The sequence below is a fragment of the Stylophora pistillata genome, chromosome 10, assembly GCF_964205215.1.
Source record: "Stylophora pistillata chromosome 10, jaStyPist1.2, whole genome shotgun sequence".
NCBI lineage: Eukaryota > Metazoa > Cnidaria > Anthozoa > Scleractinia > Pocilloporidae > Stylophora > Stylophora pistillata.
In genome coordinates, this window is record NC_142528.1 from 25633641 (window position 1) to 25655316 (window position 21676).

The 21676-nt window shown below is 37.6% G+C and overlaps 2 protein-coding genes across 2 annotated transcripts; one reads left to right on the forward strand and one right to left on the reverse strand.

Annotated features, from left to right (window-relative positions):
* Positions 1 to 9709: 9709 nt before the first annotated feature.
* LOC111323013 (uncharacterized) lies at positions 9710 to 12063 on the reverse strand. Its single transcript, XM_022926269.2, has 2 exons — positions 11669 to 12063; positions 9710 to 10638 (listed from the first exon to the last, which is right to left on the reverse strand). The coding sequence occupies exons 1-2, from the start codon at positions 11920 to 11922 to the stop codon at positions 10452 to 10454; spliced, it is 441 nt and encodes a 146-aa protein (XP_022782004.1). The 5' UTR covers positions 11923 to 12063; the 3' UTR covers positions 9710 to 10451.
* Positions 12064 to 15851: 3788 nt separating this feature from the next.
* LOC111323026 (allatostatin-A receptor) lies at positions 15852 to 21320 on the forward strand. The gene is made up of 4 exons (XM_022926295.2): positions 15852 to 16297; positions 18699 to 19416; positions 19930 to 20242; positions 20555 to 21320. The coding sequence occupies exons 2-4, from the start codon at positions 18724 to 18726 to the stop codon at positions 20563 to 20565; spliced, it is 1017 nt and encodes a 338-aa protein (XP_022782030.2). The 5' UTR covers positions 15852 to 16297; positions 18699 to 18723; the 3' UTR covers positions 20566 to 21320.
* The last annotated feature ends 356 nt before the right edge of the window (positions 21321 to 21676 follow it).

Genomic DNA, 21676 nt, shown 5'->3' on the forward strand with positions numbered 1-21676 from the left:
ACATATAAGCAATTGTTCACTCGCGATTGCTGCTCGAGCCATTCACAAACCTGTTCAGGACTTCTCGGACCCGGCTCGGACCCGGACGATCGTGCCGAAAGATTGACCACTAAATGATATCAAGAGAAAAAATTGGCCAAAAACATATCGATTCAATTGCAATTCATTTTCGACTTGAACTTAATTAAACTGGAAATTTAGGAATTTTATTCAAAAAAGGGAAGTATTTGTTTTTCATACAAATTTAGCAGAGTGCCATCTTTATAAGTATCTTTTATTGCGTGCCATCAACTGTGGTTGTTTCTGTTAGTAATTAATATATGTTTCAAAGCTCTAATGCCTGGTCACAAGCTCCTTTGAGAAACTGATAAAGACGAAATTTACCGCTATATAAACCAGTTCAAATTGACTTTCGTTTTCACGACGAATAGATGCAGATTTTTTTTTATATTTCAAAGAAGAGTTTATTCTATAGAAATTAAGATAGTGAATTGTGTCCCAAATTGTTGACCAATAGTTTACGGTTGAGACTAAAATCAACGTGAATATTCGAACCAACTGATTTTCACCAATAAACAACAAAAAGGGCTTTTGGCCACGATTCGTTTTTATGAAAGATAATAGTTTCACAAGAACAAGAAAAACACATTCTTATTTACCCATCTCGATTTTAAAGCATTGCCCGTTGAATCACGTTAATTCCAGAAAAAAGTTGGAATCAGAAATGCCAAAGAAGCAAAATCAGAGAGTTTGGTATTTTACCAAATCTTAACAGCTGTCATTTTTTTCACATATTTGTACAGAAAGCACGAATTAAAAATGAAAACTAGTTATTTTCAAATTAAAGTTTAAACACGAAGGCGCGCTATATAAGGAAGTCTTCCCTGGGAAGACCTAGGCTCATTTGTCACTCACCGTTGACGTGTGCGGGTCAAATTTAAATGCTGGTAGACGAACAAAAGGAGCTGATGAGATATCTATTGTTTACTTCCACCAGCATGGTGGCATGAGGTAACGTGCGAACCACCTACTTCGATCTCAAATTTACCGCCACAAATAAAGACAGTTTCCACTGGAGAAAGGAAATACAAAAATCTCAAAAATTCTTATACTGTGATGAAGACATAAAATAATTTTGAGGAATGCTCCCGCTGTTGACTACTTTGGAGTACCTGTAGCTCAAGCTGACTTGACTCTGAGAGTTCTACATCACACGGCGGTTGATTGACAAATGTCCAGTGGGACCTAAGGCTCCTTTTATGGCGCGCCTTCGTGTTTAAAGAAAATAAATGAGGTTCTACCAAACCGGTCACGAAGTAATTTTTCACGAGTAATTGACAATCAGTTTTATTTGTATGCATTGACCTTGCTTTGAAAAGCTTATACTTTTGATTCCTTTACCGCGATGGTCGTTTAAAAATTGAGTTGCATTCGAAAAAAAGGATCACTTTGCTACCCTATGGACCAGGCATTTGCTTCAGTTAAAATGTATCGTAGTTAGTTCGTTTACTTCTTGTTGTGAGTGGAAGGGAGATCTTTTCGGGGCAGTCACTCGGTGTAACACAGGGAAAAGAATGATGAATAAAAAGTTGAAATTTCGATCTGCATATTCAGTTTATAATAAAGCAGAAGCTGTACGCGTCTGACGACTAAGCCTAAGTGTGAAACGTCGAATTCAAAGAGTTTTCTACAAAAGATTAAAACTATTTCGTTTCGCAAATAGCTTCGCGAATCTAGCTTATGAAACTTGGAGCCTAATTCTTACATGTCTTAGCTTTTGAAGGCTAAAATCAAATTGAAAGAGTCTGCTCCAACTTCTTTCATTGATACCACTTTATCAAATTTCATGTTGAATCTAAAAGGAATTTGGCCTCTAATTATGAAATGTGGTTAGTTGATTCTGTTAATTATTCCTTAAAAGCTTAACGAAGTTATTTTAAGAAATTTGGAGTCTACTGAGTACCATTGTAATGTCTTAGCTGCTGTGGTTAAAATAAAATTCGAATAGTATGCTCCAATGATTCATAGCTTTTTTTCATCCGAATCGAATAAAAATTGAGGATTTTGTAATCTGGAAATCTAATTCAATGTCTTGGAGAATGTTTTTCGATGTTTTTCCATCCTGTGTTACATTCGAAACTGGCGGCCTTAAAGATCTTTTACTCCGAAAAATACACCATGGCAACCTATTGATTGGATTTAGAAACAAACTTTTAATTGAAAAAATTGATCACAATTTCGGAGATGAATTCACTGTTTCTGATTGGACGCTCTGTATTTTGCCATGAAGCTGTTCCGTTTTTTTAATTTTTTAATTATAGACTAGTGAGCAGCACTTCTGCGAACAGTAGTTGTAAAACTTCTCGTATTTTCCTACGCGTTTCGTCTAACTGTCGTAGACTTCTTCCGGGAGTTTTACTAGTGTGACTAAACGCCTGTATTTATAAGCCAAAGTTACAGGGGCCGATGACCGTAAAGGCTTGGCCGGACTTACGAACAGGAACAAGCGAAGTTGTGAAAAATTTAACACGTGTAAGGCAAGGTGAGAAAAATATTTTGGGGGCCACGGTGTGGCCCCCAAAATATTTTTCTCACCTTGCCTTACACGTGTTAAATTTTTCACAAATTTTTCACGGCTTCGCCTGTTCCTGTTCGTAAGTCCGGCCAAGCCTTTAACGGTCATCGGCCCCTGTAACTTTGGCTTATAAATACAGGCGTTTAGTCACACTTGTAAAACTCCCTGAAGAAGTCTACGACAGTTAGACGAAACGCGTAGGAAAATACGAGAAGTTTTACAACTACTGTTCGCAGAAGTGCTGCTCACTAGTCTATAATTAAAAAATTGTAGACGCTCTGTATTTTGCCATAAAGCTGTTCCGTTCGGATCTTTCACGCAACATCTCGTTCAAAGAATTGAAGTATAAAAGAAAAGTTGGGGGATAGTTAAGTCAAGACAGAATTTCTTTTTAAAGAGAAGAAACGGAATTGTTCAGACTTTTTTGATATCTTTTTCTGAGAGAGGATAGCTTGGCTTTTACTCTTCAATTCTTTTGCACGAGATGCTGTCTAATTTTTTGGCGGGAAATTTTGAAGGAAGTCTTGTTAAATTATTTGCTGAAAATGTTGCCAGGGGAACTCTATGCAAATTGGCCCAAATCTTCCCACCAGAAGTCTTAGCATATATACAAAATTTTTTTTTGACACATTTTTAATCAATATAAGTGAAAATTACTTAATGAATGAACTTGTGATTAAAGAGAATTGGAGACAAAACACTTAGTTTGATGGTTTATTGAGTATATGTTATGACACAATAAAAAGATAATAAACACATCTCTGTACTTTATTGACTTGTTTACTGGTAGATGATGATAATACAAAGAGACCACGAGTAAATACTCTGTTTATTAGCAATGTATAATTAAAAAAAAACAAAAACAAATTGGCGCATGCGTATTTTGGGCGGGAAAATTTGCTACATTTTACTTACAGACAAGATAAAGAAAACAACTTAAAAAATACGGGCGCTCACAGAACGCATGCGCAAAGTTTTTTGGCGGGGAAAATTTTTTCTCTCAAAAAATCCCTTAATATGAATTGAACAGACAAAAATCACATATTAGTTTAGTCTTTCACTTTCGCGTTTCAATAGTTAGCTCTGAATCAAAATTTTGTCGAAAGAATTGTGTCACATCTGTTTGGTACCTGATCCAGAATAAATCTTTTCTTTTTACTTGGATTATAGTCTTTCTTGTTTGATACGTGCCTGAAACATCAACGATATTCACCAGTCAGTCTGTAAAAAATAAAGAAAAACCAGAAATCAACAAATGCTCTAGAATTTAAACCTGGCTTTCTCAAGCGATCATAGTGGAGCAATTTGGATATATCAACAAGGTTGAAATGGTAAATTGGCCACCGTAACGATTACAAAAACTGACGTTTCGAGCGTTAGACCTTCGTCGGAGCGAATAGAGGAATTGTGGGTTGTGTGTGCTTTTAAAGGCAGAAAATGGAGCTACGTCATCGGTGGGAACATGGTCACGAGAAAAACAAGAATAAATTAGTGGAATGAAAAGCGTTCGTTGATCCCTGTGGGATTTAGACTACCGGTTTGAAAGATGAGCTTTTGTTCAAGATTTTTACGGCTTTCCGTGATACCTGAGTGTAAGGAAAGACCACAGCTTGCCATATGTTGCTTAGAATGATTAGGTAAATTAAAATGTCTCGCGACTGGTTTCGATGTGTCCTTGTCAATCCTTTCCACGTCTCGAAGGTGTTCTCGGAATCGGTCACCTAGTCTTCTGCCGGTTTCGCCGATGTATATCTTTTTGCAATAAGTGCAAGTTATGCAATAGATTACACTAGCGGAGGTGCACGTAAAGTGATCGGTGATCTTAATGGATCGTTTAGGTCCCGATATTTTATCAGTGTTGTGAATGAAAGGACACGTTTTGCATCGTGCACGAGCGCATTTAAAAGTGCCTGGTTGGTCATTAGTCTGAAAAGAACTTCTGACCAAAAAATTGCCTATGTTTTTGTCGCGTTTGAATGAAATGAGCGGAGGCTGCGAAAAGATAGTGCTTGTCTCTGGATCGTTTTGAAGTAATTTAAAGTTTTTAAGAATGATGGATTTAACTGAGTGGTTGTGAGGGTGAAACGTGAGAGTGAATGGAATGCGGTCAGAATCTTCCTTATGCGACGTTTGTAGTGCTGAATGTCGATCAATAAGTTGGGCGCGGTGGTAACCCGCTTGAACGACAGAAACAGGGTAACCACGTTTATCGAAAAACTGGCATATTGACTCTGATTTGTGTTGGAAATCAGAGTACTAGTCATCACTACATAAACGACGAAGTCTTAGAAACTGAGAAAAAAAATAATAGTGGAGCGTTGATTTGTCGCAGAAACACGTGTTTACTAAATGGGTACAAATTTAGTATTTTAATCGTTAAGTACTACGTGACCACACAAAATTAAGTTGAACGTAACCTGGATTTAACGACAAATTCAAAGCGATCACTGATAACTATTCTCAGAATTAAATTCGAGGAATTTTGTTGCAGCTATTGTCGTCGAAATAACTTCAAGTTAGATTTCATGATATTTTACTTTTTGCTTTTCGCTTGCTTGTTTTCAGCCATTTTTTTTTTTAATTCGAGTCAAGCAACAGCATTTAGTCATAGTTAGTCTATGCCGGCTCGCCAGCAATTCCTCGACAACGCGAAAGAATTTTCGAGCACAAATGGGATGAATTTAATCTCTGATCATTCGCAGAGTGCCTGTTCAAATACTCTGCTCTTGTTCAAATTTTCGACGAGAAAACCCAAAAACTTAAAGAATCAGAATATTTTTGCAAGCTCATGTTCGCATCAAATCCAGATAGAATAATTACCAGAAGAGTATTTAGATGTAAATGTAAATTTAAGTGTCAGTCCTGGTGTGTGAGAATTCACAAGAGTTTGTGAACATGTGATTAACAATAAGAAATAGAAATGGCTGAGCGGCGTTTATGCTAGAGTGAAAAACTACAAATCACTCCTTTCACAAAATGTGCTTTTGAAATTATTCATTGATAAATAACTTTGGTAAAATTTATGAAATCAAGCTATCTAATTTTATCCTAAAATCGTTCCCGGTGAACATCTTTGAATGAATCATCTTAAGACTAGATTTATTTGGAATCTTTTTATTGCTAACCCGCTTACTCCCAGAATTGATTAACATGTAGCTTCTCGTGGCAATATCCATACTTATTACACGACTCGGGCAGTCAGAGGGCCAATAACTAAAATCAACCAATCAAAATGCTCTATTGTCGGTCAATATTCTCTCAGTATTGGACCAGGCACTGTCCCGAATGGTCCCAAATGATACCGCACTTGTGTCCCTTTGAACTTCAGTCGTATAATAAATCTCTTATTAACCAAGCTTGCTCGGGACCGTACTGGAAGAATATCGGCCCTCGGTCTTTTTTGTACGGACCTCGCTGCGCTCGGTCCTTACTGTCAAGACCTCGGGTCGATATTCTCCCACTACGGCCCTCGCGCTTGGTTAATAAGATATATATAATCCGCAAACAGGTGAAGAGAATACTCAAATGTATCAGGTACAAGTTGATGTCTTGATCTAACACTAAATTCTCGTAATTGATTTACAAGTAAATGTGTAGCAGCTAGAGGGGAGAATTAACAAACACATCTTTGTAAATTGAAGGGTTAGGCAAAGCCATTTGATATTGAATCACTGAGATTTACTTTAGGGTAGCAGTAAATACTTTACAGGTACTGTGCTTTGGTGAATAAATAAAACCAATGAAACAAATCGTATTCAAACATTTGTTTCAAACTTTAAAACTTTTGTATGCAAGTATTTTCTCATGTTGCTTTTTCAAGACAAAGAATCTTTAAGCCGGCCAAGTGCACTCATATCTAACACAAGAATAGACTGAAAAGCACGCATTAATTTAACCTCCTTGTAAACCGAATTCCCAAACCATTTTATTGACTAGATGATAGAATATTTAAACTCTATGGGCAAATGGTACTTTTCTTTTTATTAGCCAAAAGTGCCGACTGATCTCCCAATATTCCCTACTAAAAGAGTAAAAACAACTTTAAAATTTAAAACGAATTCCGCGAACAAATCGAAAAATATCAATTTTTGGGGCATGCTATTTCCGAATTTGCTTTCAGCCTCACGAGCTCAGAAAGTTGATAGTTAGGTTCTACGATGCCTATAGTATCCCGTTTAAAACTTTCTTTATCGGTTGATGATAAACTAAGGAAGTGCCAACATACAAATGCTATACATGTTTTGACCTTAGACCTACACGAGTATTTGACAAGCTTACAGTAATTCAATACCAATGATTGCCACCAAGATGTATGGAGCGATTGAATTGCTTTAGGTCATCACACTATACCTTTTAGATCAATACACTCTAATCAGATAAGCTATTTCAAAAATACGTATAGGGATGAAAAGAGAAATACGAAATAAGCGATAAATACACTAACAATAAGCAAGAATTTCTCGCGCGTTGGTACGAAGAAGAACTGTCATGGCGACAGCCGCTGAAGATTTGTCTTACACTGTGCTATGTGCATTACGCTCTTCCTTCTTACATTAATTAACTCTGTGAGTTTATTTTACAAGGGACACAACTAGAAGGATGAGCACTGTATTTCTATCCAAATGTATCTTTCTATAAGTTATTTACCTGAAGAAAAGTCGTGACTAAGTGAAAAGCATGAATCCTTGACATCGTATCTGAATGTGGCACATGATCCAGCTTAAGAAACACTCGCAGACCAGGACGGAAACAGACAATATCCAAGGTAATAGCGTCAAAATGACCTATTTTTTGGGCTCCATAGGAGCTAAAAAAGACGCTCAAACTTCTTGTAGTTCGTAAGCTCTTTCCACGTGTAAGACTGAGCGCAAATATGAATATTAATTTTAAAAATTATTTGTAATTCAAATGAATTTTCCCACTTCAAAAGGCGGGTCCAAAATATTTGACACAAGTTTTTCGGTGTACAGTAATCGTTTCAATTATAAAACAGAGTAGGATCCCTCGCTTTAGACAGATTTTCAACTTAAGTAAAGGAGTTCTATAGAAAGCTGTAAATAGTTTTGTAAATTTAGAAATACCACCTCAAACTAAGATAAACTTGGACTAGAGACAATGTTTCGAACAGCATTTTTTAGTCCTTACAGAAGCACATAACCTAAGACAAAACTTTGGTGCGGATCGAGACAGCCTGGTTTATCAGAGAAGATCTGATGTCCCCAAAAAAAAATAATTATGTGGGAGATCAAGAAGATTCGATCGATTAGCGCCAATTTTTTTGCCTGACACACAGTTGTTATTTCACCTTTGATAACTGTACCCTTAGGGACGAAAAATATCTTTACTGTTTTTTTTTTATTACTTTATAGATTTTGTTCGTTATTCAGAGTTTTACTCTTGACTTAATAATGACGTTAAACAATATCGAAAGGTCGTAAGTTTTTATGTTTTTTTTTTAAATAAGTTTTTGTGCATTTTCATAACTTTTTTATCGTGGAGAGTTTTTAAACCCTCTCACACTTTTAGTAGCATCAATTCTCAGCTTATAGCTGTCATTGAGGAGACTGTCCATTCCTTCGAAAGAGTTTATGACTCTCTCTGGGTCGTCTTTGTGACAGCCCACTGATTCATACCTTAGACGGTAGAGGAAATCTAAAGGGAAGCATTCAGAGGCGTGTCACAAACCCACTACACCCTAAGGACAGTATGCAGCGTGCTCTCCACTCTGTTTCCACGCTCATAAAACCAAAGCGTGTCTGCAGTTTTAGTAACTGACAAACACCTCAGCTAGAGAATGTTTCTCGTACGTAACACTAAATTCTCTCGGCTGATTGCAAGAAAACGAATAAAAGTCAGAAGGGAGAATTACCTCTCCGATCATGGGAGTGCTATTGGAATCTGTGGGTTGAACGGAGGGACTTCTGCACGCCCAGCGATCCGAGTTAATCCACTTCACAATAGTAGAATATCTCATGCAATTTCTCGTCTGATTTTAATGTAAGATTCGATAAGAAGATAGAAAGCAAAACGATGAATAGTTTTGATTGACCGTGAACTCTCTTACACCCAAGATCTATGGATCAATTCTCAGCGCTCTCTGCCGTACATCTCTCTTGAATTTTGCTCTTAGAAGTTACATTTATATTAAACTTTATCTCCTTGTTGAAATGTTTCTTACTTGTCGCGCGCTCTCTAGAGCTGCTTGAAATTTTATTTTTAATGCAAGGAGAAATTATATTCTGGGCACCCCTGGAGGTGAAAGGGTTAAAGGTATGCCTCATGATGACGATTTTTCGGCTAATCTTAGTTACAGACTGCTCTCAATTTGTTAATTGATGGCCCTTGAGTCCCCTTCTCTTAGCACATAGATATCCCTGTATCTTTCGCGACGCACTGCACGCTTGGGAAGGTATCTGAGCTTTGGGACTCCGCCAAGTCATGTCTTAGCTCATCGTGACCGGGCAAAACAAACGATTTTTGGCTGAGGGTTCGATGCAAGAAACGTGGGGTACTGTTTTCATCCAAACGTTTGCTAAAAAAAATAATAAATTGCCTACGCTGAAGCTGAGTTTTTGACAGAAATGGAGGTCAAAGACAGTGTGGTGAACCCGTTTTGCAGTGTGACCTTAGTTCTTCAAGACAGTTATGATGGTCAATTGTGTATTCAATATTTCAGACCTGATAGCCTAACCCTCTGACCCTAAGAGTGACCAGCGTCTAATTTCTCCTTACAATATCACCCCTGAATCAAACATCAAGGTCAGGAGAATAAAAGAAATGATCACAAACCAAAGAAGCTGTTGATTGTTAAACAAGTTCTCCTTGTCAGCACCTTAGGGAATGTATAGAGAAAAGTATGGAGAATATGCATACTGATGTTAGGTTGTAAGGGATTCATTGCTTGGCCCTTAAGCTACTTTTTCTACCCTAAGGCCTTAATCATTTAGTGAAAAATTCGGGCGCGGAAACGCTGAACGTATCGTGTTGACAATCATGGTGATATCATTAAGCTCGATGGTTATAACTGGAGGATGTGGTTGTTGTTGGCCTTGCAAGAATTTTTATGAATTTGAAGAACACCTGAGAAAATTTCTGAGCGTGATTCGTTTACAAAACAACAAGTAGAATTTTCAGTTCGCGTTAACTACTTGGCTTTTATTAATTATTTGTATTTTACAGCAGAATTTAGTCATTTATCGAATAAAGCTTAGAAATACACAGCAATACTAATTTCATCTAATTTCCCTTAATTTTTAATCCAGATTGCAAAAGATAAATAAGGAAAAGAGTGCAAAAAGGTCTCTGCTCGGAAACGACTCGAACTTGGAACAAAATGATGAGGCTCCGAATGCCGCATGTCATTTGGTTATCTTAGGTTGTTTGTAGTTTTTGTAAGGAACTGCTCTTTTTGTTAAAGTTTAGTAAAATATTTTGGGCAATTTCAGGTTGACCTTCACTCTGTCTTTCTAAAATCGTCCCATTTTGTATTTTGAGTACTCCCTCCTAAAATGCTTAGAAAAGATCTGTTCTGTCATTTTGGCAAAGACAGAGAAAGTACTGAAAAGGATTGAAAAAGATTAGGTATCTTAAGAATTGAAATTGTAACATTTGTGATAACATTTAAGAATAAAATCTCTTGCATAAAGTCCACTGCACTTAATTTTTTTTTCAAGGAGATTTTGAACGTTTCTGAGTTCCCTTTCAGGAAATTTTGCAAGATATGCTCATAGAAACTTCATGACCCTTTAAATTTATTTTTTAGACATATCCCCCCATAGCAGAGAGGGTGAATTGATTCATTGTCCACCTGAGTAAGTTAGTTCTCAAGCGTTGAAAACACTCGAAAAGTCAAGTTCAGCCGTTGCCCTGTCTGTTCTTATTTTCCAACTTTATGAACCCAGTTTTTGAACTTTTCGAACAACCTTCTCAGGATTCCTTTCTCTTCTTCTTGTTCTTTTTCCTCTTCTTTTTCTTTTCTTTCGTCATTTTCCTCCTCCTCGTCATTTTTTTTTATTTCATTGATCTCGATCCCTTTGGCAGTCTCCCAATCACTATAATCAAAGCTGTCAAGATTAACGAGAAACTTTTAGTTCAAACTATACGTAAGCTTTGACTTTCGGAGTTCTTACATCGTAACCAACCTCGTTCCCAGGGCCTTTTCCTTTAGTTGGGAGTGGAGTTGGGGGTGAAATGGGAAAAGGCCCTGGGAAAGAGGTTGACACCATAACGACTCACAAAGGTATTGAGATGGAAAATAGAAATCTCGCTGTATCATTGAACTTTTTTCCTATCTCTATTGAAGCAAGAATCCTTTGCTGACAAATACATCGAACCATGACTTTGAAATGCAAATGTTACGTAGTAAGACATGCACAGCGGGTTTGTTCTCCATTCGAACACTGTTTATAATAATTTTCATCCTAACTAGGACTCAAGAACAATGAGTCCAGAAGTTCAATTCATTCTACTTTCCTTTGTTGAAAGCGTTATTATAAATCTTTTCTTTATTTACTGAGTTGCAACTGCGTCAGCTTAACTGAAACTGTTCACCTCTGACTCAGAGTCGGCCTCCGTATCACAATTTTAACCTGGTATGTAATTCGCCTATGAACGCGAAATCTAGAAATGCAAAATCTAGCGAATTTTATATAAAACGCGCTGCTCCTTAGAAAACCCCGAATATCCAATGAAAACACCTTGCCAAAGGTAAAATCAGAAATTAGTTTTCCAATTGCTTTGCCTTCGTTGGTTTTATCAAACTGAATGATTCGTGACCGGCTGCGAAATGAAACCATTCATTTAATTGTTCTTCACCTGTTACGATCTGTCATAACTATAAATGCTTTTAACATTCACGATCTTATCACGCTTTTAAATTGACGACGAGTGTTAATTACAAAATCAAATAGGTTTCATATTTTTTCGTCTTAATCAATCTGTAGCCACTCCTCAGTTTTACTTCTATATTTTGTTAGTATTCAGTGACATATTTGTCTGAAATGATTTGCATACATAGTCCATAATTTCTTACGACATAATTATTTCGATAGTATAAATGAGTCAACAAAATTCAATACTGTTTCGGACGCTTACCTTTTCTTAAGTTCATCGTTGTCTTTAGCAAAAAAGAAATCTTCATCACTGTTTTCAAAATCATCAGAATAAAAATCTCTGTTTCCATCCCTCTCTACTCTTGTCTCTCTATCCTCGATACTATTGTCGTTTTCTTTACCCAGTTTTCCTTTCATTTGGAAATCAAAATTCTTTCCATCTACCACGTCAAAGGCAGAGATATGACAAGAAGCGAATATTACAAAAAACAAAACCGTTACAAACTCGCTTTTCATTTTTCGAACAGTTCCAGTACTCCTCTTAATTGTTCTAGTTCAAAGAGATTAATCACACTCTTTATATTTCCCACTAGAGCTTTGCACCTGAGCGATTCCTCCTCAGTAGCACGAAAAGCCAACGCGAGTGATATCAAACTCACGGTTTTTTCCCTTTATTAATAAATAAACTGCTTGCTTGCATTTTCTGGCGCCTCCAGAGATGTTGCGGTCTGGGATGAGTGCGTATGCGTTGATAATTTGTAAAATACCCTTTGTTTATAATACACCAAACACATGTCTTCTCCGGAGTAACTAATAGCTATCTGAAGAAACTACATTTAATGGCTCTGAAGTACAGAATGATTGTCTGCGGAATTAACATTAACACAGCTCAGTATTTCGACAAGCGAGCCATTCCTTTCGATCAAAAAATTTTACTTTCCTGGTGACCGCAATAATGCTTTTTTCTTATCTAAATTATTCCATTTCGTATTTTGTCTTAAAGATTTTGGGTGAAAAATGTGCTCTGATTACAAGAGCAAGGCTATTTTACGATGAAAATTTCCGTGATAAAATCATTTACTAATCGTGTAGCTTTTTTCCCCCCAGAACTGAGAACTTCAATAGATCTGTAAAAACTTGGGCTTTTGATGAGCCAAAGCTGTTTTTAACAATCCTCAGAAACTTGTGTTCATTAATATTTCACCGATGCAACCTTTTTTTCGTCCTTTTTTACAAGATATTATTTTATTCGCCGGTAAAAAATGATCAGAGATTCCCATCAACAAAGTTCAAAATTCTGTGCTCATTTGAGAAGGCTAGGCCGATTTCCTAAATATTTTCAGTTAGGCTTATCAGAAATTATAGTTAATTCTTATGTCTATACAAGGATGCTGAACGTTTGTCACAAACGAAGGGTGAATAGAAATCAAAGTCGCATGAGAGGATTCGATGTCGAGGTTGCATGTCTATCAAATGAACTTCAAAGAACTTGTTTGTGTATACTGGATTCTTTTGTGACAAGCATCCGGTACGCTGCTAGGGACAGCAATGTAAAAGGTGGTCTGTGGAGCGTATGAAAAATGGAACATTTTGTGCTCGGTCACCAGAAGGTAGGCTTAAAATAATCTTCAAAAACGTGGGAAGACGAAAAATTTGAGTATCCCCCACGCTATTTGGAAAACGGTAACCATGATGGCTGCACTGGGGAAACACGTCACCTATTAGTACTTACATCATAAACTGTCTTCTCTGTTAAAAGGTGGAGTTGCGCAAAAAGATCAGTTACTTGCGCGATAATGTACTGAAAGAAATAAAAGTCTTAAGAATAGGCCTCCCGGAGAAGCTACTGTTCGTGGTTTAGTGATCGTCACCTGGAGAAAGGAAACTGCACAAGCTGGAAGATACATATTTTTAGGAATCCAATCTTGAATTTACATCGTTCTGATATATCTTTAAGGAAGGGTCAATTTGACAATATCCTTAGTTAAAAGTAGTCGATCATGAAAACGTACATTTTTTGAGGGAAAGATATAAATTCATTCTCTCATTACGTAAGTGTGATCGACTAAACTATACTTATCTTTTTTAATTTTTACGCTTGAGCTTCGCAAATGAGGACGAATGAAAAGATTTTTTGATCGAGATTTAAACAAGATTTAAGTAACGTGCACGCGGTGTGCGATGCGTGCGAAAGTTCCGTATACGTACGTAATCAGAATTCGTGATTTTAGCGGGAGTGTGCTGAAGAACAAACAGCTGTTAATTAAGAGAACATTTACAAACCAAGTGTGGGAAGGCTGATAAAGAGAATGTCGTGAAGTTTGCGTTCAGCGCGTATCTCTTAAAATAATTCCCACCACACTGTAAAGATGCTAAATGCTGACTGATTTCATGCTTCGCGGTCATAGATGATCTCGATTATCGATCATTTTGTGTCAGATTCTTGAAAATAATTAACATTTATCCATGTTTTTAGAATTAAGTGAATGCTTCAATACTTGCATTTTTTTAATTACGAGGGGCAGTTGAAGGGAACAGGGGGCCGGAGCCCTGGATCCGGGGGGAATGGTGGGGAAGGAGAGAGGGTGGGTAAGTGAAACGAATGAGGAAAGATAGTGAGGGCTGGATTGGTGTAAAAAAGAAAAACCAAAATACGAAAATTTGATGAAAATTTTTTTACCTGCAGGTTTTTTTTTTTACCACCACTTACGCCATTCACCCCTCCCCCCCCCTCCCTCGTCATTCCTCTACAGTGCAAGATGTTCTTTTCATTGAAGATCACCAGAGAGTCATGAAGATTACATGTTTCAATAAAAGATTACCGGCTGTTGGAGGACTCCATAGATGTTATAGGTAGCAAAAACAGGCATACGTGGGGACAGCGATGAATTAGAGCACAATTATTCGTTAATGAAAACATTTCACTTTCGTTTGCAGTTGTTTTAGTTCCGTAGGGTCGAGTGACAGTTCACTTAAAGAAGGAACTGAATTTTGATGAGGGAAGGAAGGCCAAGTAACGATAAACGAAATCGTGTAATATATTTCCATACCTCACAAACGAAGAGGAAAGAAAAGGCCTTCAAAGCTGTAAAAGCAATAGTCCCAACGATAGATGTACAGTTGTCAAATCAGATATGTCAGTTTATTTGAATAACCAAGACATATCGGAAGGTCAGCTAAGATTCATGAGGTATTGTTTCAAGACTTTCTCACACTTTGCGGTTCTTTGAACTAGTGCAGCAGCCGGCTGAAACGGTCAATTCGTCCAAACGAGCAATATCTTTTCCACGAATCACTGTTATTTCACAAGTTGATTTATTCATTCATTTATCTATTTTTTCAATTCACGCGCTACTTTTTCCCCGTCACAAAATGTTATGTAGCGCCCTCGTCCCGCTCCACGGCGCAAAAAATAAGTGATACAGAATCGCGATCAATTAACTCTTTTTTCATTCCAAATAATGTGGTGATCGCGTTACGTTTTCAAGTTGCTTTGTAAAGACGGAGAGCGGGGAGCTTCCAGCGCATAAGGATAAGTTATCTCGGTCATCTTCATTGACTTTGCCTAAATGAATGTTCCAGTCTAGTCAATGTATCGAATCCTGCCATTTCAAACCGTTTTTTGGAATAATGCGTGAAAATAGCCATTTCAAAATGAAAGAGGTGACTCGAACAGACTGACGATGATTAAACAATCGTGTTTGTACAAACTGTTTTATTGTCAAAGTTGGTCACAAATTAGGGTCAGCCCACATTTGCTTTAAGTGTTTACTAAGAAAGAATTTGCTATGAAATGATAGATTTAAAATAGCTTTAGTTACGCAAAATCGAACAAAATTTTTCACGAGAACTCTGGCCTTATAGCGTTTTGTTACGATAGAGCATGGACAAAAAAATTTGGGCTTTTGCAAAATTTGTCTCGTCCCTCCCCCCCCCCCCACTCCTTCCATCCCCTAGAACATAAATACCCTCTTTGTGGTGATTTCTTATAAATTTTATCTTAGATCATAAAAAAAGAATAAAAATTAAATTCAATGGTAAAACATATCATATCATTTGCTTATTATGTCTCTGGATCACTTACTCCAGTGTTGTTCCCAGCGATATTGATGCTCCCTGCAATAATAAATAGGGTCCTGTGTTTCCATATGTAAAATTTTTATTTCCTTTTGTCAACTTAATGAGTCTCTCCAATGAAAAGGCTCTTTTTTTTCAACAGAAGTTCCGAAACTAATTCTAGGAGATTCAGAAGGCTCTTAAGAGATTCGTCATATACTTTTGCTGATTAATTAGGTACTTTCTAATATGTTGGAAATTGTCCTCCTGTATACGTCTTTGAAGTGAAGAAAAAGGTTCATCGCGTTGACAAGGACGGAAGACTATGCGACTTTTGAAATTTATGACTGCTCAGAAAAGAAGACAAGTATACTTATTTTCCTTTCACGCGGACCAAATATCTACGTGATGGAACAAACAACAAAGTTCTTATTGGTCGAGCTGAAACCTGCTATCGATAATGTCGTATGGGAGAGACAGAAATCCAGGCAGGAGTTAACAGAAAGCTAAGGCAAAATATGTAGGAAATTGTAAAGGATTTGACATAATTATTCTTTTATTGATTCACCCACGTCATAACTGCTTTGCTGAATCCTTAATGGGAGTTCAGTATTGTATTCATGTCCGAAAAGTCATTACTGATGAGACAACGATTGTTAAATTAACTTTGAATGGAGAGGCGCTTCTTAGGCTTTTCAAAGGCTAGCAACATACGGAAAACGATGTTTATTATGTAGCAAATGTTGTTTAAAATTATTCCACCGCGGAGAACATCGGCTAAGCTTCTCAGTGAGGAAGAGAGTGCGCTTCTCCTCACTAGTTGACCTCAAGTACGGTGAGTTGTTTTGTTTTGTTCTTTCCCTTTTACTAACGAAAAGAACGGAGTCTGTTTTCGAAAAAGCTTCTTCTTTGCGATTTTCAGCAAAAATCTTAGGTTTTGGTTGTGAAGGATTAAGGAGCCTGATCTATTAAAGCATTTTATTGCAGTTGAACATCATTTCTGTTCATTTTTATCATTTCTGTTTTATTTCTACTTATTTTACCTGACGAGGAAGGAGAGATTATGTTTTAATTTCACTTTTAGAGAATAAAAATATCTATTTAGTAGATTCACTGGGAAAACTTATGAACTTAAGAAGGTTTTTTTTTTAAGAAGGCATGAACCCTTAACGCATATTGGAGGGTGTCGGAGGAAAACAATCAGAAACGATGATTATAAAAAAAATCAGAAACTGAATGTATAAATTCCCTCTTTCGTGGTAGGTTTTCTCTTCTGTAATCTTTTAATGATACATTTTGCATAATTTATAGTTCCCTCCACTCGAAATCAAATGAGATCTGAGATATACGCCTTTGGGTTAATGAATCCATTCGTAATGATAACCAAAATAGAAATGAGGAGGAATAAAAAAAAACTACACAAATTGTACCAGGACGCTATCTGTTTCACATTATACACTGTATTGATCACTGATTACATTTTAATGAAAAAATTTTACAGTGAAAATTCTATTTGCATGATCTCTGTCTCCAGCCTTTTTTTTTGTATCGTCAAGAGCAATCACTAGTTTTATCTATTGTATTGATACTTTAATTGATACAGGTTTATATAGGTCCTGTTGTTTTGCCTTAATTAAGTAAAAATTCTAACCCGACTGGCAAAGAAGGCAGCATGAAACGAAAATCAACTATTATTTTTTTAAAATTATTATTACATACATATTCTAGCAGTTATCCTATCACAATTTCTCAGTTGTGGCGAGAGAAAATAATGAGAAATTGACTTTTCTTGGTAGAGGTTAAAGCGGTCCACGATCGTGGTTACTCTCGTGTATCCAAACACTACAAAAATATAAACTTGGATGAGTTTATCATCCAATCTTTCTGCCAACTTAATTTCTTGCCATTGTATTTCGGTGATATCTTCTGCTGAAGCCATTAAATCCCGTGGTAAGCCCAGGTCTCGCACAAAGCCGAAATGAGTTTCTCTTCAGCTTGGGGGGGGGGGAGAGAAAAGGCCCTAGGAACGAGGTTGGGGGGGGGGAAAGGAAGGGGTCTGGAGGGCTCTTGTTCTGTGTAGGTCTTTTAGTTTGGAATAAATAATAATAATAATCATTATTTAACGTGGAGAAACACTTAGCTTAAGGCTAGTTCACAGGTTTTCCACCAAAAAACTGAAACAAATAATTCAAATTGAAAATAACATTATTAAGAATCCCATCTGGCCAAAGGCAAACCAGTTGGCTATTTACAAGCATGGCCGAGGATTTAAACTCGGAGCTACCGTGAAACAAAACCAGGTAGTGGTCAGGGCGGGACTCGAACCCGGGAACGGCGGATTGCAAATCCGACACGCTGACCACTCGGCTACATGGAATAGAGAAAGAAAATGAGGGAAATTAGCAAAAAAAAAAAACATAATACAAAAAACACAGCTGACAAAAAAGAAAAAATCAAATCAAAACAAAATAGTTATAGAACAAAACAAAAAAACTTATTTAATAACGAACATGCTCGCCTTAAAAAAAACTTTCCTCTTTCCCTGTTTCTTTTTTTCCTTTTAAAAAAATGGTTTTTTCCTCTTTCCCTGTTTCTTTATTTTCTTAAAAAAAAAAAAAAAAAAAATTTTCGTTGTGAATGCTTTGAGCAAATGTCCAGGCCTTGTAAGTTTCAAAGACAACCGCTTTCTATGTCTACGAGAGCTTCCGATATTGGGCTGTGCGTGTTTTTCTTTCTTCTCTTTAAATCGTTAGCTTAAAATATTTCCAGTACGAAATAAAAAAAAAAAATTACAAAAGACAATCAAGAGCATGGGGCTATTCTATTCATGGATATGAAATTTTCGGAAACAATGTGTTTGACTGTCATTACTCCTCGATAATCTTGAGAAGGAACAAGAGCTCATCTTCAATTGATGTTGATCATTAATTTTGCGTTAAAAACCTGCAGCTGCGCAAGTGGTATAATTTTAATTAAGTCTCGAGTCTAAGTAGAAGGTGACTTTAATTGGGAGCCATACGATTTATCGCCCCAGATCACGCGCGAACATTTTTGCACCACCTCACATCTCCTTTGTTCTCATTCAAAAAAAGATAAGGAGGAATAAATAAATCTAGCTAAACAGTATTTTCAACCCTCCAAAAAGGAAAAGAAAAGAATATTGCTCACTTATCTCGGACCTCCAAAGGAAAAACAGACGGTTTTTTTTATCCACTTCATGCTTGCTCTCGTTCTAGATTGCACGCTTGGAAGGGACCGATCATGACGTTTTACACGCAGTCATTGTCTGCTCAGATCGCTATTACCACTGTGTTCTCCATACTAGTGCTAATCAGTGTGATTGGTAACATTTTGGCCTGCGTTGTGATCCTCGCTAACCGATCCATGAGAACACCCATGAATTATCTCATACTTAACCTGGCGGTAGCAGATATCATGGTGGTGTCTTTCGTGGCTCCACGCTTCATTTTCATTCACGCGTTCGATCACCCAGACGGTCTGGTGGGAACGCTTATATGCAAACTGTTCACTGGCAGCAATTTCAGTTGGTTGGGCGGCTCGGCGTCTGTGTATTCCCTGGTAGCCATCTCTGTTGAGCGTTACTTTGCCGTCGTCCACCCCTACGGTAGCCGCGGCAAGCTAACGATGAAGAAGGTTAAATATGTCATAGTAGGCTGTTGGGTTCTCGCTGTAGCGTTCAACCTGCCGTTGTTTTTCACAATGCAGTATAATCCGGGGATTGACTTCTGCACCGAGTATTGGCCAGCTATGTGGATGGCTCGTGTTTACAGCACCTCCTGGTTGATTGTTTTCGGCGCGTTGCCCATTGCTCTCATGACCGGGCTTTACACACGGGTCGTTAAGCGGCTTTGGTTCAAAAAAGGACAAGGTTCTCGCGTCACGCAAGCAGCGGTTCTAAAGTCACGCAAACGCGTAACAAAAATGGTGATCACGGTGAGTCACATTGATTTTCGTCAAAAATGAATACGACATATCCGTGGTTGAGTGCTGCCAAAAGATAATCTGTAGGTCTCTGGTACATTCCTCTCCGAGACTTATAACGAATAAATACAACATATTTCATAAAATAAATGCAGAGGTCTATTATAAACGGAAAAATAGAATGGAACCAACACTTCTTATTTAGTCCTATATATCCAAGGTAGAATATGAGACGACAAAATAGCAAAGTGAACAACATAGAGTATTTTGTATATACTTAATAATATATAAACAAGATAGATCGAAATGCGTGTATAACTAGTACTGTACAAAAAAAAAAAACAAAAAAAACAAACAAGAGTCTAGCGCTTACGACATAGTCTACTTGGAGGAGTTTGTTGGAGGAACTTAAAATTAGCAAAAGCAGAAAGAAAAAGCGGTAACTCTTTTTCTGTTTCCGGTTGACAATTCGCGCGTAAACCACACAAGTACGCATGTGCAGACCTATTTTTGCTTTGATTTCAGGTGAGCTTGGTATACAGCATCACGTGGTTTCCGGTCCTTATTATCTACATGTTGAACTACTTTCACGATTCACAGAAGTATGGCAACATTGTCTATATCGTCGGCATTGTAATTGTCACCCTCAACTCGTGTGTTAATCCCTTCGTTTACGTGTTTGTAAATGAGCGCTTCAGAAACCACCTGAAGCGGCTCTTTCGGCTCCCATGCCATGCGAATCAAACAAACTTGGAGAGGGGCGATCCAACGAATGACGGAGTAGATAGCAGTTCACAATATCAGAGACCAGCCATTTACGTAGCTGCTCAAGAACTAGGTAAGAAATACAAATCTTGGACTACTGTTGTATGTTTTCGTAGACTCCAAGCAGACATTTCCAAGAACATAAGAAAGATTGCAAATTCTGGGCAAGAAAGATGTCTTTTCGCCTCATATAGAGCATGGGAAAAATGAAAAAAATTGAGTCTTTATGAGGAAATGAACTTCTGTACTACTTTGTAAATTATTTTATTAAAAGGTCGCGTCGCCCAAGTCTCAATTTAATAACTTTTACTTGAAAATTATTTTTCGACCACGCGTCTGTACTGTGCGATAGCCACTTAGCTTGTGTAAACTCTGGTTGTTGCAGAGCTCTGCTGATAATGATGTTTGCTGAGATGCCTTTGCACACTGCATCAAGGAGAGAGGCGATCACATGTAGATGGAAGGCTAAGGGTGATGATCTTGGGTTTCCGATGGGTCAAAATGATATCGTTATCATTTGATAAGAATAATCCTCCAAGAGTTACCGATGGGCCTTATGTGATAAGGCAACCAACCTTTCTGTGCATTCATCTTCCATTTCTTTAATAGCTCGTTACCCGTTTATGCATCTATTTATTCATTTATCCACTTCTGTAACCCTAAATAACCTCGTAAACTGAAATAGATTTAAGAAATAAAACAGGGTCGGATCCAGGATTTTTTTTCTCAGTGGGGGGGGGGGGGTGTGCACCTCTAAAAAATGACGAAACTGACGGGTGAGGTTGACACTTTCCAAAAGCAAGCAACGAAGAAGACTCATGACAATGCATTAGCATAATGTGAATTGCCAATAATCCACAGCAAACAATACAACAGACTTTGTACAACCTTACATTAGAAAGCCGCAGGTGATATTAAGGGAGGGGGTACGCACCCCCTGCGCCCTTCCCTTAGATTCGGCCCTGAAATGGGTCTCATAGATGGTGACGAAAGTTCACGATGCTCTAGAAAATAGTAAATAGTTCAAGGGACAAAGAAATAGTCTATACCGTAGAATGACCAACTTGTGCAATTCTAAAGGGAATAATAAACAAATTCAGGTCGATATGATCGGCACGATGATCAACACCTGAGTGAGCTATGAAACACACTTTGAATGTCACAATCAGAGGAAAAACTGTGGAGACACTTTGCTTCGTTGGTGCAACATTTTCCAGTGTAAATTACTTCAGTAACACAACCTTCCCTTGGGTGAAAGCTACCTCAGCGGCCTTTATCGTGGTCGAGTCTAGATATATTGTAGCGCCCTCTTACAACCGTTAGATTAGATGCCATAATGTTCGATGTTCCGTATTTTGTCTCACTCTAAGTGGATGTCCACATGTTAGTCGGGTTAGGATCCTAGGTATGAGTCGGTGTACTCTTCTCCCCCCTCCCCCCCCCCGCCCGCGCGCCTCTGTCTACTGATTTGGTTAAGCTGGGTGGATATTGGTTAAATATTATTTTG